General features: G+C 48.3%; 1 protein-coding gene across 2 annotated transcripts; it reads right to left on the bottom strand.

Moving 5' to 3' along the window:
• Window positions 1-500: 500 nt before the first annotated feature.
• LOC144219356 (uncharacterized) lies at window positions 501-10,645 on the bottom strand. Of its 2 annotated transcripts, XM_077749462.1 has the most exons (4): window positions 10,600-10,645; window positions 5,913-6,039; window positions 3,185-3,242; window positions 501-2,746 (listed from the first exon to the last, which is right to left on the bottom strand). In XM_077749462.1, the coding sequence occupies exons 1-4, from the start codon at window positions 10,600-10,602 to the stop codon at window positions 958-960; spliced, it is 1,977 nt and encodes a 658-aa protein (XP_077605588.1). In that variant the 5' UTR covers window positions 10,603-10,645; the 3' UTR covers window positions 501-957. The 2 variants fall into 2 exon arrangements, with proteins under 2 accessions (XP_077605588.1, XP_077605531.1); XM_077749405.1 differs by lacking the exon at window positions 10,600-10,645 and having other exon boundaries at window positions 5,913-6,196.
• Window positions 10,646-16,819: the final 6,174 nt, after the last annotated feature.

Here is a 16,819-nt window from a genome sequence, read left to right as displayed (position 1 = left end):
GTATGTACAAACGAACAATAGACACATTCTTTTTTTAAAGTTTTTTTTTTTTTACTTTTTAAAAATGTTTTATGTATTTCTGAGAAAGAGAGCAAGAGGAGAGAGAGACAGCATGAGCAGGGGAGGGTGAGTGAGAGAGACACAGAATCCGAGACAGGTTCCAGGCCCTGAGCTGGCAGTCAGCACAGAGCCCAACACAGGGCTTGAGCCCCCGAACCGTGAGATCATGACCTGAGCTGAAGTCAGACCCTTAACCGACTGAGCCACCCAGGCGCCCCAACAACAGACACATTCTTATCGCTTCTGGGTCCTAAAGATATTGTAATGGGAAAGAGACATGTTGTACATAACCATGTGAATGCTTAAAGTCTGAGATAACAACATCTAGGTCATACAGATGTAGAGGACAAAGAAGGGCATTTAAAACCATCAGTGTTCATATCAGTGACACGAACTAGGAATTTATACACTTGGGATCCCCATTAAGAAAGAGGCACCAGAAAACTCAAAACCATATTCATAACAATGAAAAGATTTCTCTCCTGACTGAAATTTTATGAACAAAATACATAAGGTTCTATACCTGAACTTTTCCCAAATACGTGTCTATGCAGGATCCTCTCCATTGTACTGGTTTGCATTTTCAATAAGACTTTAAGGGAGAATAAGTGTTTTCCCACAGTGTGTCTGTGATCACAGATTCCTGGGATACCTGAAGGCTTTTCCATGGTGCCTAAGTTCATAGGGTTTCACGTCACCGTGCGTGCACACGTGTCCTTGAAGGGAAGACGGACAACTGAAGGCTTTCTCGCAGTCATTCATAGGGTTCTGCCCACTGAGGGTCATCACACATACTTGCAGATCTTTGGGACACTGGACGGTCTTACCAGAGTCCTTCATACAAAGGCTTACTGTACACTGTGCAGCCTCACGTGTTCTTGAAGGAGCGGTGACATGTCAAGGTCTCTCCCCAGGGTGTTTCTTCATGTGCACTCGAAGAGATGAGGAGAACTTGTACGCCTTCCCACATTTCTTACATTCATAGGGTTTAATTGTGCTGTGCGTTTTCAAATGACTTCGAAAACCTTGCGGCTGCCTGAAAGCTTTCCCACACTCCATACACTCCAATAGTCGCTTCACAGCATGGGACCTCATATGCGCTCCCAGGTTTGAAGGAGATCTGAAGACTTTCCCACAGTGCTGACATTTACAGGGCTTTTCCTCAGGGTGGTTTTGTGCATGTATTCGCAGGTCTCTGTGATACCTGAAGGCTTTGCCACACTTCTCACATTCATAGGGTTTCACTACATTGTGAGTGGTCATGTGACGTTCAAAAGGTCGATGCTTCCTGAAAGTTTCCCCACATTCCTTACATTCCAAGTGTCCGTCCCCTGAGTGTCTTCTCGCAGTATGTAGAACAAGGGTGTAATGACGAATGAAGGCTTTTCCACAGTGCTGACATTTATTGGGTCTCTCGCCAGTGTGTTTCCTCACATGTTCTCTCAGGCATGACTTATACCTGAACGCTTTCTCGCACTCCTGACATTTATAGGGTCTCTCCCCCGTGTGTGTCGTCACATGTTCCTGTAGGCATGACTTATACCTGAAGGCTTTCCCACACTCCTGACAATCATAGGGTCTTTCCCTGGTGTGTGTTGTCACATGTCCTCGCAGATTCCACTGATATCTGAAGGCTTTCCCACATTGCTGACATTCATACGGTCTTTCCCCAGTGTGTGTCCTCATATGGATTCTGAGGTGTGTTTGATCCCCGAAGCCCCTGTCACACTGCTTACATTCATAGGGTTTCACTAAACTGTGAATGACCATGTGACGTTTAATATGATGGTACTTCCGGAAGGATTTCCCACATCCCTTACATTCATAGGGTCTTTCCCCAGTGTGTGTCCTCATATGAACTCGTAGGTCTGAGTGATGCCTGAATGATCTCCTACACTCCTGACACTCATAGGGTTTCACTACATTGTGTGTGGTCATGTGACATTCAAAATGTAGACGTTTCTTGAAAGTTTTCCCACACTCCTTACATTCAAAGTGTCCATCCCCTGTGTGTCGTCTCACAGGTGCTAGAAAGGAGTGCTGATCAGGGAAGGCTTTCCCACACGGCTGATATTTATACGGTTTCTCCCGAGCATGGGTCCTCACATGGTTTTGTAGGCTTGACTTATACCCGAAGGCTCTCCCACACTCTTGACATTCATAAGGGCGCACTCCAGTGTGAATTCGCACATGACGTATTAGGTAGCAGTGATACAAGAAGGTTTTCCCACACACATCACACACATGGACTCTCTGTCCACAGTGACCTCGCACATGACGTTTAAAGGAAGCTGTGCAAGAGAAACCTTTTCCACATTTCTGGCACTCTATTGATTTTTTACTACTGAAACTCTTCATGTAAGACTCAGATCCTCTCCCAGATTCCTGACCTTCAAAGGGTTTCTCTCCAAGGTCTGTTTCCACGTCCACGTGAGTGCTGAGGCTCAACATGGAGCTGCAGGCTGGCCTATATTCCTCACAGGGACTAGATTTGAGTCCTGGGTGAGATCTTCCTAGATTCTCGAGGAAGGAACCATCTGTGAAGGCTTCTCTACACTTAGTGCATTCACAGGATTTGCCTCCGGTGGGACAACCCTCACGCACACTGAGACTTGTAACCAGGTTCAGGGTTTCTCCACGTTGATCATCTTCAATACGTTCACATGCACCCTCCACCAAAGGACTTCTGTTCAAAATCAGAAGGCACATGGTTAGGAAATAATGACTATAAGCGATCTTTCTTAATTAATGATCTATTCGTGTTTGTTAATCATTATTGGGCTACATAACGTCCACTTTCAATAAATGGGAATGACTGTGGCACTATCTGCATGCTTACAAAATGGCACAAGCCTAAAATGCATTATGCTTGTCTATCCATACTCTCGGGCTAAGGACTCAGAGTCCTAACATTCTAGGTTTCTTACATATAGTTTTCTCTGACCATTTTTTCCAACTGAATTGTTTTTCAGATGACCAATACCTAGAATGCAGTTATAAAAACTTCATCTTGTGAAAATTTCGACTACACAATAGTTGACCTAGGTTTACAGCTGTTCTTTAATTTCAGGTTAGTCTCACAACTGCCAACATTCCCCACTCATCCCTTGCAAGTGTCACTCACCTCAAAAGCCCTTCCTGCATTCGGCTCAGATCTCCACTGCTGTGAAATTTCTGCTCGTCTACAAACAGAACAGAAATCATTTTTTGTAAACATTAGTATTTTCTCTTCACTCAGAGGTTCATTCTCCAAAGCATTCCGCTGTGTCTTTGATCCACTCATATTACCCTGACTGAGAGAAACTACAAGAATTGGCAGCCTAATTGAATTTCTTGGAAATGACCTGATGTTTAAAGTAAGAAAACAGACCAAATGTCTGCTTCTATTCATATACTGATCCTAAAATGTAAATGAACTTCATGAGGGAGAATGGTCACATGACCAAAAAATTCCGAGGACCCTGGTGACTTGGGACTTTGGCAATTATAGAGAAAGTGTAGGAAATGGCACCCCGTGCATTGAGAAATACTTCAAAATAGATGGAGACTAATGTGAAGATAAGTATTATCAGAAAAGCCATGTAGGAATGAACTGGGCAAGACACACACATCCACACCCTACCTCTACAGGAAGACAGAAAGACTGGCCACGTGGGTGACAATGGATGGAAAGGCCAACAGGGAGGCCAGGTGAAGGGCAGACATCACCCTTCTCAAAGACGGAGTCATTTCTAATGGACGTGTCCAAACGCCAATCTCTTCTCCAGACCCTGGTCACCCAAGGGTTGGACTGTTCTGAAGGCACACAGACCCTCGGTGGAGCCCGCCTGCACTGCCCCAGCTGTCACTAGGAGATCAGATGGTGAGTGTGGCTGCTGCCCTGCCCCTGAGAAAAGCTCATCAGGAGGGAGGATTTGAAGGACAACAAGCAATCTGGAAGATGGGGGCTGACTTTCGTCTTCAGGGTCACTGATGACTGATAATCGTGGGACTTTTTATCATTCATTCATTTATTCATTTCTATGGTAGAAGTATACTGACCTATATATTTGTTTCAGGTGTGCCAACATGGGGATTCAACAATTACTTACATTACAAAAGCTCACCATAATTGTAATTGCTGTCACTATACAAAACCACAAAATTATTGACCATAGTCCCTGTGCTCTACTTTTCCTTATCACGACTTGTGTATTCAATAAGTGCAAACCTGTACTTCTCAATTCCCGTCCAATCTCAAACACCACTTAGTTGTCTACACTTTTAAGTCTGTTCCTATTTCCTGCTGTTTGTTCATTTTGTCATTTAGATTCCACATATAAGTAAGATATTTTGCTTGTCTTTCTGACTTATATACTGGGTATAATATCCTCTAGATCAACCCATGATGTCACAAATGTCAAGAATTCATCTCTTTTGTATTACTGAGGGGTAGTTCCTTGTATGTAGATACCACATCTTCATTAACCATTCATCTGTTGACAGATAGCTGTGTTGCTTGCCTATCTCGAGTAGTGATAACAGTACAGTCAACTTGGAGGTGCACACATCTTATCGTACTGGAATTTTTTCTTTGGGGAACTACACAGAAGTGCAATTACGGACCATATGGTTCTGTTGTGTTCATTTTGTTGTGAAAATTCCATACTGTTTGCCAAGCTGGCTGCGCCCATTTAAATCCCACCAACCATCAGTTTCCTTTTCTCCACATCCTCATGAGACCTTGTATTTCTTCTATTTCTGATACTAGCCAATCAAGCTACTGTCAAGTGACAGCTCACTGTGGTTTTCATTTCCATTTCCCTGAGGATTCATATTGAGCAGCTTTTCATTTGTCAAGGGACCAACTCTATATTTTCTGTGGGAAAATGTCTGTTATGTTCCTCTTTCAATTTTCTATTTTTCCTTTTGTTTCCCTTACCTGAAGGGATGATTCCACAAAAATAACGTGAAGGCTGATGTCCATGAGTTTAGCGCCTCTATTTTGTCTTAAGACTGTATGGGTTCAAGTCCTACACCTAGGTGTTTAATCCATACTGAGTTTACATTCAGGTAAGGGGTACGAAGCTGGTCCAGTTTCATCTCCGTGCAGGTAGCTGTCTCATTTTCCTAGCACCACTGTTTGAAGAAACACTCTTCCCCATTGTGCATTCTCAGCTTTCTTTGTAGATAATCTAATCTGACCATATAAGTATGGGTTTATTTCTGAACTCTCTATTTTGTTGCCTTGACCTCTGTGTCTGTTTTTGTGCCAGTAGTATACTGTTTTGCTTAGTATAGTTTGAAATCTGAGACTGTTATGTTTTTAGCTTACATATGCCTTCTCAAAGTAGCTTTGAAATCTTTTCTGTTTCCACACAAATTTTAGAATTTCTTACTCTAGTTCTCTGAAAATTATTATCAGTGTGTTAATAGAGATTACATTGAAAAATGTTGAGTGGTTTTCATGGTATGGGTATTTTCAACAAAATTAGTCAATACAATCCATGGCAATGGTATAGCTTTCCCTTTATTGTGTCATCTTCAATATCGTTCATTAAATGTTTTATACCTGCCAGAGTAGAGATCTTTCAACTTCCTTGGTTACTTTTAACATAGTATCCTATTGTTTTTGAATTAACTGAATACGGTTTTGTTTTCTTCATTTCTCTGTTATTTTGGTAGTAAATATAGAAATGCAACAGTTTGTGGAATACTTGTGTTCTGCAACTTTTCCAAATTTAATTTATTAGTTCTAATAGTATTTGGTGAAGTCCTAAGGATATTCTATATGTGGTTTCATATGACATGCAATTATTGACATTTTCTTCTTCCTCCTTAAAAGACCAGTGAAAGGACGGGGCCATCCTTACCCACAGCAGACAGGTTCCTGCACGTCTCCAGCATCACATCTCTGTAGAGCTTCCTCTGATTTCGATCCAGCAAAGCCCACTCTTCCGAGGTGAACTTCACAGCCACATCCTCAAAGACCACAGAGGCCTGAAATATACCACACACTCTACTGCAGCAAAGCTCCATCCTCACCCGTGTGTGTGGGAGGATGAAGGGTGACAGGCAGGGAGCTGCCCTCCATTCCTAGGACCCCTGAGTCACACGTGAGTAGAGAGTGACAACACGCAAGCAGGTCCCCTGAAGCGCGCACAGGACGGGAAGGGCTGGAACGTGAAGGACGGGGTGATGACAGCAGCTGACGAAGACTCACACACGCCCAATTAGCAGTATGTATAAGGAGACAGAGCAGAGCTGAGGAGACCACTCCTGTACAGATTTAAACATGAAATATTCATGTGGACAACACAGAAATCGGAGGACACATGGTTGGCTTGTTCAATGATCCTGCCTCATCAGCTCTAAGAACTGGAGCTGCAACGTCAGGATGCTGTGGACACTTAGATCCCAGGAGCTCTCGTCCCTGGAAGGAACAAGGTCAAGGAGCCTGGGGGAGCCCCTCTTTTCCAACGGAGACACACATGACTCTTTCCCTGGGTTAGGTGGACTATGGCCATGGACACAGACCAGGGCCCGGGAACCTGGCACACCTGGTGTGTACGATGAGTTCAGGGCCTCCAGAAACTAGGATACCAGCAAGGCCTCTCAAACATTTAACCCAGGGCCCAGGATTCAAGAGAAAGGGCACCAGAAGGAAGAGTCTCTGAGGGATTGATGGGGACAGAGCCACCGGTCACTTTAACAGAGGAGGAAAAAACAATCACATTGTATGAGCGCACAGTGAGCACACAGGCTCCTAAGGGACCTGCCTCAATGTGGCCACTGTCCCTAACTGACCCNGCCATCGAGCCCCCCCGGAAATGCTGGCCTGATGTCCCGCTGACAGGGTCCCAGCAGCCTCACCAGTGAGTAAGGAACGTCAGCTCCCGGCAGGTGCCGGAAACCTCAGGATAGTTTGGGGACCTCGAGAAGAGGAAATCACATAAATCTACACGTTAAGTCTCGTGACAAAGATTTGGCTTAGCTTCTGGCCTCGAGAGGCTATTAAAATTTCAATCTAGAGATTCCTTATAAATACTTTGAGCAAAGCAACCCTTTTATTATTTTTAATGTTTTAATTATTTCTGAGAGACAGAGAGAGACAGCGTGAGCAGGGGAGTCAGAGAGAGAGGGAGATTCAGAATCTGAAGCAGGCTCCTGGCTCTGAGCTGGCTGTCAGCACAGAGCCCGACATGGGCTCGAACCCACGCCCAACTGACTGAGCCACCCAGGAACCCCCAAAGCAAGCCTTTTAAAAAACTTATTTGGCCAATCACTGTGTTTGCTGAGCCTTTGTATATAATGAGGCCTTGTTTAATAAAACTGGACTTGTTTTACAATCGAGTCAGCCTTGATTTGGCTATATCTGGAAATAAGTGTGAATTCAGAGTGAAAATAATGCTTTCAAAACCACATCTTTATAGGTATTGGAATTTTGATACTATTTTTTATAAACTAGTCTAAATCCTGAATTCTTCTGGTTTCATTAATATCTGACTACAGCTTTCCATACTAAGGTTTTGAATATTCCTTTGTCGTGACCTAAGTCACTAAAAATGAAAACTGCTGTTTTTATTAACATTCTGAATACCAATGCTAGCAAACTGAGGTGAACTTCAGGGAGTGCTACCATAGCTCGCATACAGGAAATCTCCATGCTTGTTACTCTGTAGGATAACAGGAAGGACTCTCCAACAACTGCATAACTCAACTATCACCTTGATGAAGTCTGCGTGGCTGGGGTTAGAAAATCACTCCTTAAAACTCAGCGTATCCCATTCCATGGGATTAGCCATGGACTTGTGGAAGTAATGGATGGGGTCACATTCCTGATCATGGACTGGAGGATGTAGCTGGGGAAGCTCTTATCTCCCAGGACAAGTATCTCCCATTTGCCAGCTATTCCTATAATTAGGATCTCGTTATGGGGAGACATCAGGCGCCCCTGATTTAGGCAAGTGGATGTTCACACAGCAAGTGCCTCGGGGCAGTGGCAGGGATGGGGACACTAGGACACAAGGGGCCAGAGAATACGGTTCTCTACAGGGAAAAGGAATCAACTTCACAGAAAACAACCCAGTCCTGTGGATTTAACAGTTGTGGAAACAAGTGGTACAAATGGAGAGAACGTTCCAGCATGTGTGATTATGACCTGGGCAACGGAGTTTTCGCACAGAATAAATGAAGGTCGTCTACACAGGAAGAGATGGGGAAGTTCAAGTCCACTAACAACGTGAGGGGTCCATCCATGCAGACACAGAGAGGTGATACACCCTGACCGGGAGAGAACACTCACAACACGCAGAAATGAAACAGCACGAATGTCCACAGGACGTGAAGGAAACAGAACATCAGGAAGCAGACGCGTGAATTACAGGGGACAACACGCTGGAAACGTGTCCACAGAAGAGAGACCTGCCCGTGAGAAATGCTCAGCCCCGGGGGAGTCAGAAAATCCATGTGTGATGTCAAGGAGATGTGTGTCACACACTCGAGCTGGACACAGGAAGCCGCAAGTGACAGGACCCAGCACCGACGTGAGGCTCACACTCTGCACCCGTTTCCTGCTAACCTGTAACTTACTCGCGAGTTGTAATATGCAATGTCTCCCAGCGCGGAGATGCTTACGGGGCATTTACCCTGGAGACGAGGCCACACTGCCGGCAGCAGCAGAGCTGACAGAAGGAAAACATAAACTGGGGACCCCCACACCCCAGCATCCCAGGATAGAGGGGTTCCCTGGGCGACCCGAGCCCCAGGCACCCGCCCGAGTGACACAGACGAGCTCTGGGAGCCCCACAGCAGCCACGACATCACCAGTGGCATGGCCGACACTCCGCCATCGCACCTGCAAGAGACCAAAGCAAGTGACACGCTGCTTGGGGGTGACGACACAGAAAGCTGCCAGGGAGGGACAGGACCTGTGGTCAGAAAGAGCTGCACCGACTTGTGAGGACTGAATGATCACAGATTTTCTATCCTATGGAGAGGAGGGTGACATTGGGGCTCCAGGAAATTGAGTCCCTAGGTTTCTGGAGATTGCTGTGTTTCCCTGTAATTTCCTAAAACATTTGTAAGCTGATGGAGACTCACATGCTGCTTGACTGTGCTCTCCATCAGTTAACTGCTGTGGGAAACAAAGGCAGAAGGAAACGGCAGATAAAATTAAATTTCCTTACAACCTGCAGCCCACTGACAAGTACTTAAGGCAGACACTCCCTTAATGTTAATGTTCTGCTAGAAGGAAAAGCAATCTTGGCTTGACAACAGCCAGGCCCCCAGGATCCCTGTGTCTTCCTTAGCATATGAAAATACACTGGAAATTTCCCCTGGACTAAACCTTCCGAATCCCACAGTATAAAACCAGTTTCTCCTCTTCCTGCCCTCAGGTCCTATCCGGGAGCTTCAACAGAATCACCTTTTGGCACCAAAGAGGTCTTCAAGAATTCTTTCTTCGTCGAGGGCTCTGGACCCCACTACCCCACCATCACCCCAAAAACCTCATTAACCATTTGTTTCCCTCTTTCCTTCATTCCTGCGCAGCTAAGACAGGCTGAGGACGGTCACACCTTCCCCACCTGCTGGGAGTGGGGGGTGCGTCCTTAGCTTCTGCTGTGCCCACAGCTTACCTTTGTTTCCCAATCAGTGAGCAGGACTCAGGTTGGCTGGGTGACGGGTCCACCGTGGGTCCCCCCGCAAGCCCAGCGGGTGACGGGTGCCCAGAAACAGCAATCGTTTTAGGCCCCCCGCTCTCCTCCCACATCTACGCCTTCCCGGCTCCACTACCCAGTACACTCCTTGCACAACTTCCTGGTCCGGGTCTGAGTTACAACGAAAGGGAAAAACAAAAAAACAACCTCAGCCCCCGAAGACTTTAAGGGACAGCGGGGCCGCAGAGGCTGACCGTCCCCCCCAGGCCAGGACACAGCCAAACCGGGGAGACTCCGTGCTGTGTGCAGAGTGACCAAGCCCCGCACTCCCGCCCGGGCCGCGCAGCCCAGGCCCCCGTGCGCGTGCGCCTGCTCCCTCCGCGCGCGCGGCCCCGGCCCCACGGCCACACTGCCCGCTGCCGGATCCTAACGCCCGCGTCCCAGCCCCGGGGGCGGCGCCGGCCTCCCGACCAGCAACCTGCACGCGTGCTTCCTAGACACGCGTTCCAACTCGGTCTGCCCGCGACAAAGCCCCCCTTTCCGACTATTCACCCTCACCCTCCGTACAAGAAACCCACCCGTCCCCGCTGGGGAGCCGCCGAGTCGGAAGCGGCTCCCTGCGGCCTCCTTACTGCTGCACATAGTGTCCTTCAGGTGACAGCTCACCTGGGTAGTGTCTACCTGTCCCCCCGAGGGGCAAACTCCCGCTAGTTGGGTCCTCGCACAGGCTCCCCAGATCCTAGAGCTTCCCCTGCCCCCTCCCCCAGCCTCCCGTCGCAGTTCCATCCGCTCAGGACTCAGATGCGGATCCCTGGGGACGGGGACACCCCGCCGCGGCCGCTTCCACCGGGTCCCGGCTGGTCCCGTCCTGTCCCGCCCGCCCCTCCGGCCGCGCACTCACCATCTCGGGGCCGCTCGGCGCTCCGGGGGCGCCCTGCTCCGCCGCCCACACCCGCACCTGGGGCTGCGCTGGACCCGAGTGCGCCAGCAGCCAGGCTCAGAGCCACGCCCACCGGGCTCTCACTCGGGCCTGATTGGATGGTTTACACGCCCCGGGCCCTCATTGGGCGGTGCTTCAGTCTCTACGATCTGATTGGAATGTGTTCCGTAGATAACACCCCCGGATCCTGATTGGACATTACCGAGCCACCTCGCTTCCGGCACTTTGATAGGACAGCCTGCGGCCCTTCACGTTCTGATTGGTTGGAAATCCTGGAACCGCCCTGAGGCCGCAAATTGGGCAGATCACCCAGGCCCGCCTCCTGCCCCCTGAGTGACAGGCTGCTGTACACACGTGTCCGGTCCGCCTGCCGGAAGGCTGGCTCTCAGCCGAATGCACCTCCTTCTGTCTCTAGAATTTGATTCAGTTTTTCTGCGTAGCCTCCCTTGTCCAGCGTCCGGTCGGGACGCGACGGACCGATGGGCCCGGTGACCCTTCAGTCCGTGCCCCATACAGGGTGACGGTGCACTTGTCCCCTGTGTTTAAGAACGGCTCGCTGATGGGCTGGCTGCGTGGCTCAGAGCCTGCAGACTGCTTCGGGGTCTGTGTCTCCCTCTCTCTGCCCTTTCCCCGCCTGTGCTCTGATTCTTTCAGTCTCTCAAAAATAACTGAACGTTAAAAATGTTTTAAAAACAGAGAAGAGCTTTTTTCCCCTTAGAAATCCCAAACTGTTTTTCCTTAACTCAGGAAGATCTATAAACTGCAATCAAGTCGCAGCCTTTTGAGTCTCATATCTCTGTGGGGCTCCTGGATGTGCATAAGTGTATGTACCCAATTAAAATTTTGTGTTTCTGCTGTTAAAAAGAGAGAGAGAGACGGAGACAGAGACAGAGACAGATCAGCTCACTGTGTAAACTCACCTCAGGGGATACAGCTTGGTCTCCCCGGTTTTGACCTGACCCTCTGAAAGCGTGAGGCCCCGCCCTCTGAACCAACCTCCACTCCTCAGGCCTCAGGTCAATCAAAACTGCCCGGGTCCTCAGCCACCAAGGGACGTGGGACCCTCGCGGCCCCAGCCGGGCACAGCCACAGGTGTGACACGTTACAGTGCTCAGGTGTGCGCTTTATTCTGCAAGGGAAGTCACGGCAGATCCAGTGTGTAATCAATCAGTCCGTGTGAATGAGGAATTTGTAAAAGCTCCATTTCCTACTGACATCTCTGAGAACATACAAAATAAAAAGAACACTGAGATTACTCTTAGAAGTGTGAGTCCTATGCTATGTGACTTATATCTCTATTTTCCAAAATAAATTTAAAGGCCACAATAGCCATGAGATCATGCCTCCTGGGCGGTGCCGAAATACTTCACGTCTCCGTGGATTTGCCTCCTCTGCCTGTTGTATGTAAGTGGACTCACACTATGTGGCCTCGTGTGGCTGGTGTCTTCCACGTGCTAGAATATCTTCATGATTTGTTCACGTGCATGATGTGTCGGTGCCTCACTCCTTTCTGGGGCTGAACAACCGTCCGTCCTGTGTGTGTGCCGCACTCCGTTCGTCCATCCACGCACTGGGTGACACGGGACGTTTCCCTCTTTGGCGGGGTCTGCACAGTTGTGCACCTGGCATTCGTGGGCACACATCTGAGTGTGTCAGTTTAGGTAGGACTGGAGCACTTGGGTCACACCGGAATTCTGTGTTTCACTTTTTGAGGAGCCACCAAACCTTTCTCCACGGCAGCTGCCCCAGTTCACTTCCCACCAGCCAAGCACAGGGTTCCAATATCTCCTGGGGGCTGCCCGCAACCCTCTGCATTCCTTGGGGGGTAGACACATCATGCCAATCCCTGCTTCTGTCTCACGTGGTCAAGGCCTGTCTTCAGTGCAGGCCTCTACGTCCAAATTTCCCGGTTTTATAAGGACACCCATCACTGGGCCAAGACCTCCCCTAATCCAGTATCGCCTCATCTTCATTATCTTCATTACATGTGCAAACACCTGATTTCCAGATAAGGCTATATTCTGAGGTTCCACATGGACCTGAAACGTGGGGGGTACAATACAGAACCCAGAGTTTATGTTTGCACTGCATATACCTTGTCATGAATTTAGGCATCGCCTTTCACTGTTACCTGAAATCACTATTTTTCTTTTCCACTTTCCTATTCCCACGAACCTCCCGTACCTGTATCTCTGATATGTGTTCACCCACATAGAAGATGTTCTGCGTGTTTCCCAGAATGGTTGTGGGAACTGTGTTTACATATGGCTGGTATATTCACAAATGACCGTCTCTTCACTTTTGACTGGCAGAGAGCTATATCAGAATATCTCTTTGGGGTCCCTGGGGTGCCTCAGTTGGTTGAGCCTCTGACATCAGCTCTGATAATGATCATGATTTTTGGGTTCAAGCCCCACATTAGCCTTCAGGCTGACAGCGCAAAAGCCTGCTTCAGATTGTCTCCCTCTCTCTCTTTTTTTTTTTTTTAATGTTTTATTTATTTCTAGGAGAGAGATNACCGCGAGATCATGACCCAAGCGAAAGTCGGATGCTTAACCGACTAAGCCACCCAGGCGCCCCAATTGTCTCCCTCTCTCTGCCCCTACTGGCCTCGTGCAGTAATCTCTCTCTGTCTCTCTCTCTCTCAGAAATAAGTAAACACTAAAAATTTTAAACTATAATATAATAAAACAATTCTTGTTAATATTTTCCTACATTCTTAGACATAATACCAGGTGCATATGCCTTCACAGATTTCTTTCATACAAATCAATTTTAAAAAGTTTTTTTTTTTTTAAGTTTCTTTCTTTCTTTCTTTCTTTTGGTTTCAGTTTGTATGTATTCAACTTTAGCATTTGTCTTCCTTCCCATTATTTTTGGCTTAATTCTAATTTTTTATAGTTTGTCAAGTTGGCTTCCATACACCACCCAGTGCTCATCNCACAGACTGAAACAGGCTCCAGGCTCTGAGCTGGCAGTCAGCACAGAGCCCGATGCGGGGCTTGAACCCACGAACTGTGAGATCATGACCTAAGCGAAAGTTGGACGCTTAACCAACTAAGCCACCCAGGCGCCCCTCTCCTGTTCCACTTTATAAATGAAAACATATGGTATTTGTCCTTCTCTGCCTGACTTATTTCGCTCAGCATAACACCCTCGAGTTCCTAAAGTTTTTTTAAATGTTTATTTATTTTTGAGAAAGAGAGAGAGGGAGAGAAACAGAGACAGAGAATTTGAAGCAGGCTCCCGGCTCTGAGCTGTTGGCAGCTGTTTGCGCCTAATGTGGGGCTCAAATTCATGAACCGTGAGATCATGACCTGAACTGAAGTCAGTCACTTAACCAACTGAGCCACCCAGGAGCCGCTAAAATTCTTGTACGTTGAAACTCTTGTCACTGGGGCATCTGGGTGGCTCAGTCGGTTGAGCATCTGATGTCATCTCATGTCATGATCTCATGGTTCATGAGTTCGAGCCCTGCGTTGGGCTTGCTGCTGTCAGCATGGAGCCTGAAGACTGTTTCAGATCCTCTGTCCCCCTTTCTCTGCCGCTTCCCCCACTTGCGATCTCTCAAAAATAACCATTTGTATATATCTATGTATGTATATATATGTTTTTATGTTTATATGTATGTATATATCTATATTTTTTATGTTTATATAAACATAAAAAATATAGATAACTTCTGTGATCACCGTGAGTGGACCACATTACTAAGACTGAGACAATGACTGGGTCAATGCCCTCCTCACACAGACCACCACGACCACACCTGTCGTCAGAGAGGATCGCACTGGATCAGGACGTGGGATGAACACAACTCAAGAAGGAGGGCGGAGGTGTCGGTGAGAGGGACACACTGTGACATGTGCCACGTGATGACGGGTTCTGACGTGACACGTGCAGACGTGTGACAGACGACAGGGGTGTGGGAAGGGCTCCTTTACTCTGGACCAGACCCCGTCAGGAGGGACGTGTGAGTTTATGTCGGAGATCTTCACGCGTGTCTAGAAAGCAGGCGGGAGGTGGTGCAGCTCAAACTATGAATCGAGAGGCAGCAGCACGTCAGCAAGAAGCGGGGATATTTGTGGGTTTTGTGGCCTGGACTCNGAGGCGATGGCTGCCATTCTCACTGACCGCGTGAACACGGACACGCTGCTGACTCATACCCGGCGGTGTGTCAAAGGTCTTCCATAAAGGAACCCAGTTAGGGGGGCCTGGGTAGCTCACTGGGTTAGGCGTCCGACTTCGGCTCAGGTCATGATCTCACCAGTCGTGGGTTCGAGTCCCGCGTCGGGCTCTGTGCTGACAGCTCAGAGCCTGGAGCTGCTTCACATTTCGTGTCTCCCTCTCTCTCTGCCCCTCCCCCACTCGTGCATGCTCTCTCTCAAAAATAAACACAAAAAATTAAAAATAAATAAATAAAGGAACCCAGTCAGCACGTATATATCCATTTTCTCCTCAGCAAACTCTATAAGGTAGATACTGTTTTTATCTCTTGTGTGAGTTAACTGAGGTCTATAAATTGAAGTGATTTTCCAGAGGCCACCAAGCATGAAAGGAACCAACGCAGGACCGCGACTCAAATCCAGCCTCCCCTTCCCAGGCTTCATACTCAGTGCCAGGTGCTGAAGACTGAGGCCCCTCGTGTGCCACACACCTGGCTAAAAGCTTCCATTCCAGGCTGATCCAGGCGCTGCAGGCCCCTGTCCACATGTCCTCCTGTCACCGCTTCCCGGCTGCCTGTTCAAGCTCACTCTTGCGGCCACACGACTGGCCCACCATCAGAGTCGCACAGACCAGGTGCAGCGTCAGAGCCAAACAGGCATCGACGACATCCCAGCAAACCCCAGAATCTGAGGAGCACTGGAAAGAAAAGAACCACCACTTCCCACGGAAATCCACCCCTGGGCACATAGAAGGGTGAATAATTTGGAAAAAAAAAAAAAGAAAAAAGAAATTGCGTGTCATGGTTCTGCTATGAAAAAGAGTTCCATGGGAAATGGGAAGCACTGACTCCTTCCCACTAGCGCTGGAACAGACCCGTGGCCGTGGGCCACACCTTCCACGCCGTTCCACTTGAGCGCAGCTATATGGAGCGTTATTAGTGTGTGGTATCCACGTGATCCGTGGTCACACGGGTCCGCGAGCTGAGGACAGCAGAGCGCACGCCACATTCCGACAGTGGCTGGAGTTATTGGAAGCATTCCTGTCTGCGAAGACCGCGCAGATAGCTTTATTTTCCACGCACACTCCCCATGCTCGAGCATTCCCGGGGTCCCCGTGGGGCCGCTCCCCTTACACATTATNACAACCAGACTCGCACCCGCCCGGGACCAGGGCATCGTCCCTGGAGGCCATGTGACACACAGAGAGAAACTGATCTGTGTCAAATGGGGGCGAATCAACAGAAGCAGGAGTGGTCTGGATAAAAGACAAAGGCCTGGCCCACTTCTCCTCCAATGGCATTGATACATGGAGACCCCACTGGGGGAGGCATTACCAATCAATTACCCACCCGTCACGGGAGGAAACGTCCTGTTCAGCACAATCAGCACTATTCCTGGCAAGAACGAGTAAGGGAGTAAGGACAGGTTTCCATTATGGTCTCGATTTTCATGTAAACATCGAAGAGCTCTTTGGAAAACACACATTGGGAAGCAGCATTTCCAGAAATTAGCAGTTTCCTCAAGGCGGTGATGCCTGGAGCTCCGTGTAAGAACTCATTCCCACCACCACCGAGACTCACCTCTCCAACACTGTCTGTTCTGGTTGCTCACAGACAAGTGGGGGAGACGCGTGTCTGGCTCCCCCTCCCACAATCTTAACCAGCAAGACGGTGAGTCCTGGTGTTCTTTGTCCAAGGTCATCACAGGAGCAGTATGAAGGGTTCCGTCATGGGGAATGCGAAGTCGTTTTTATGAATAAAAGGTGGTAGTAAAAAGAATTAATGAAAATCACACCAGAAAGAAAATGCCTAAGGCTGTACACCTTGTGAAAATGAACACCAAACCCAACCCTCGCTAAAATGAAGACAGGAGACCAGCAGGGGGCGCTCCTCATCCAATCCCCGGGCAGCTGTAGACGCCGCAGGAACGAGGTGCGCGCGCACGCAAATTGACTGCCCCCGCCCCAGTGAGAAAGCTTTCTTCTGCCCAGCAACAGTCCAGCCAATGAGAGACGG

Source organism: Crocuta crocuta, unplaced genomic scaffold (genome assembly GCF_008692635.1).
Source record: "Crocuta crocuta isolate KB4526 unplaced genomic scaffold, BGI_CrCroc_1.0 scaffold110, whole genome shotgun sequence".
In the NCBI taxonomy this organism is placed as follows: domain Eukaryota; kingdom Metazoa; phylum Chordata; class Mammalia; order Carnivora; family Hyaenidae; genus Crocuta; species Crocuta crocuta.
The sequence above is the reverse complement of the archived record's forward strand: the minus strand, read 5'-3'. Positions and strand labels throughout refer to the sequence as shown.

Bases quoted from the DNA above. Each gene is read 5' to 3' on its own strand.
- LOC144219356 (XM_077749405.1), bottom strand. From the start codon at position 6,078: ATGGAGCTTTGCTGCAGTAGAGTGTGTGGTATATTTCAGGCCTCTGTG. The intron at 3,243-5,912 runs GTAAGGATGGCC...TTCTGTTTGTAG, and splicing joins CAGGAACCTGTCTGCTGTGG to ACGAGCAGAAATTTCACAGC. The intron at 2,747-3,184 runs GTGAGTGACACT...GATTTTGAACAG, and splicing joins ATGCAGGAAGGGCTTTTGAG to AAGTCCTTTGGTGGAGGGTG.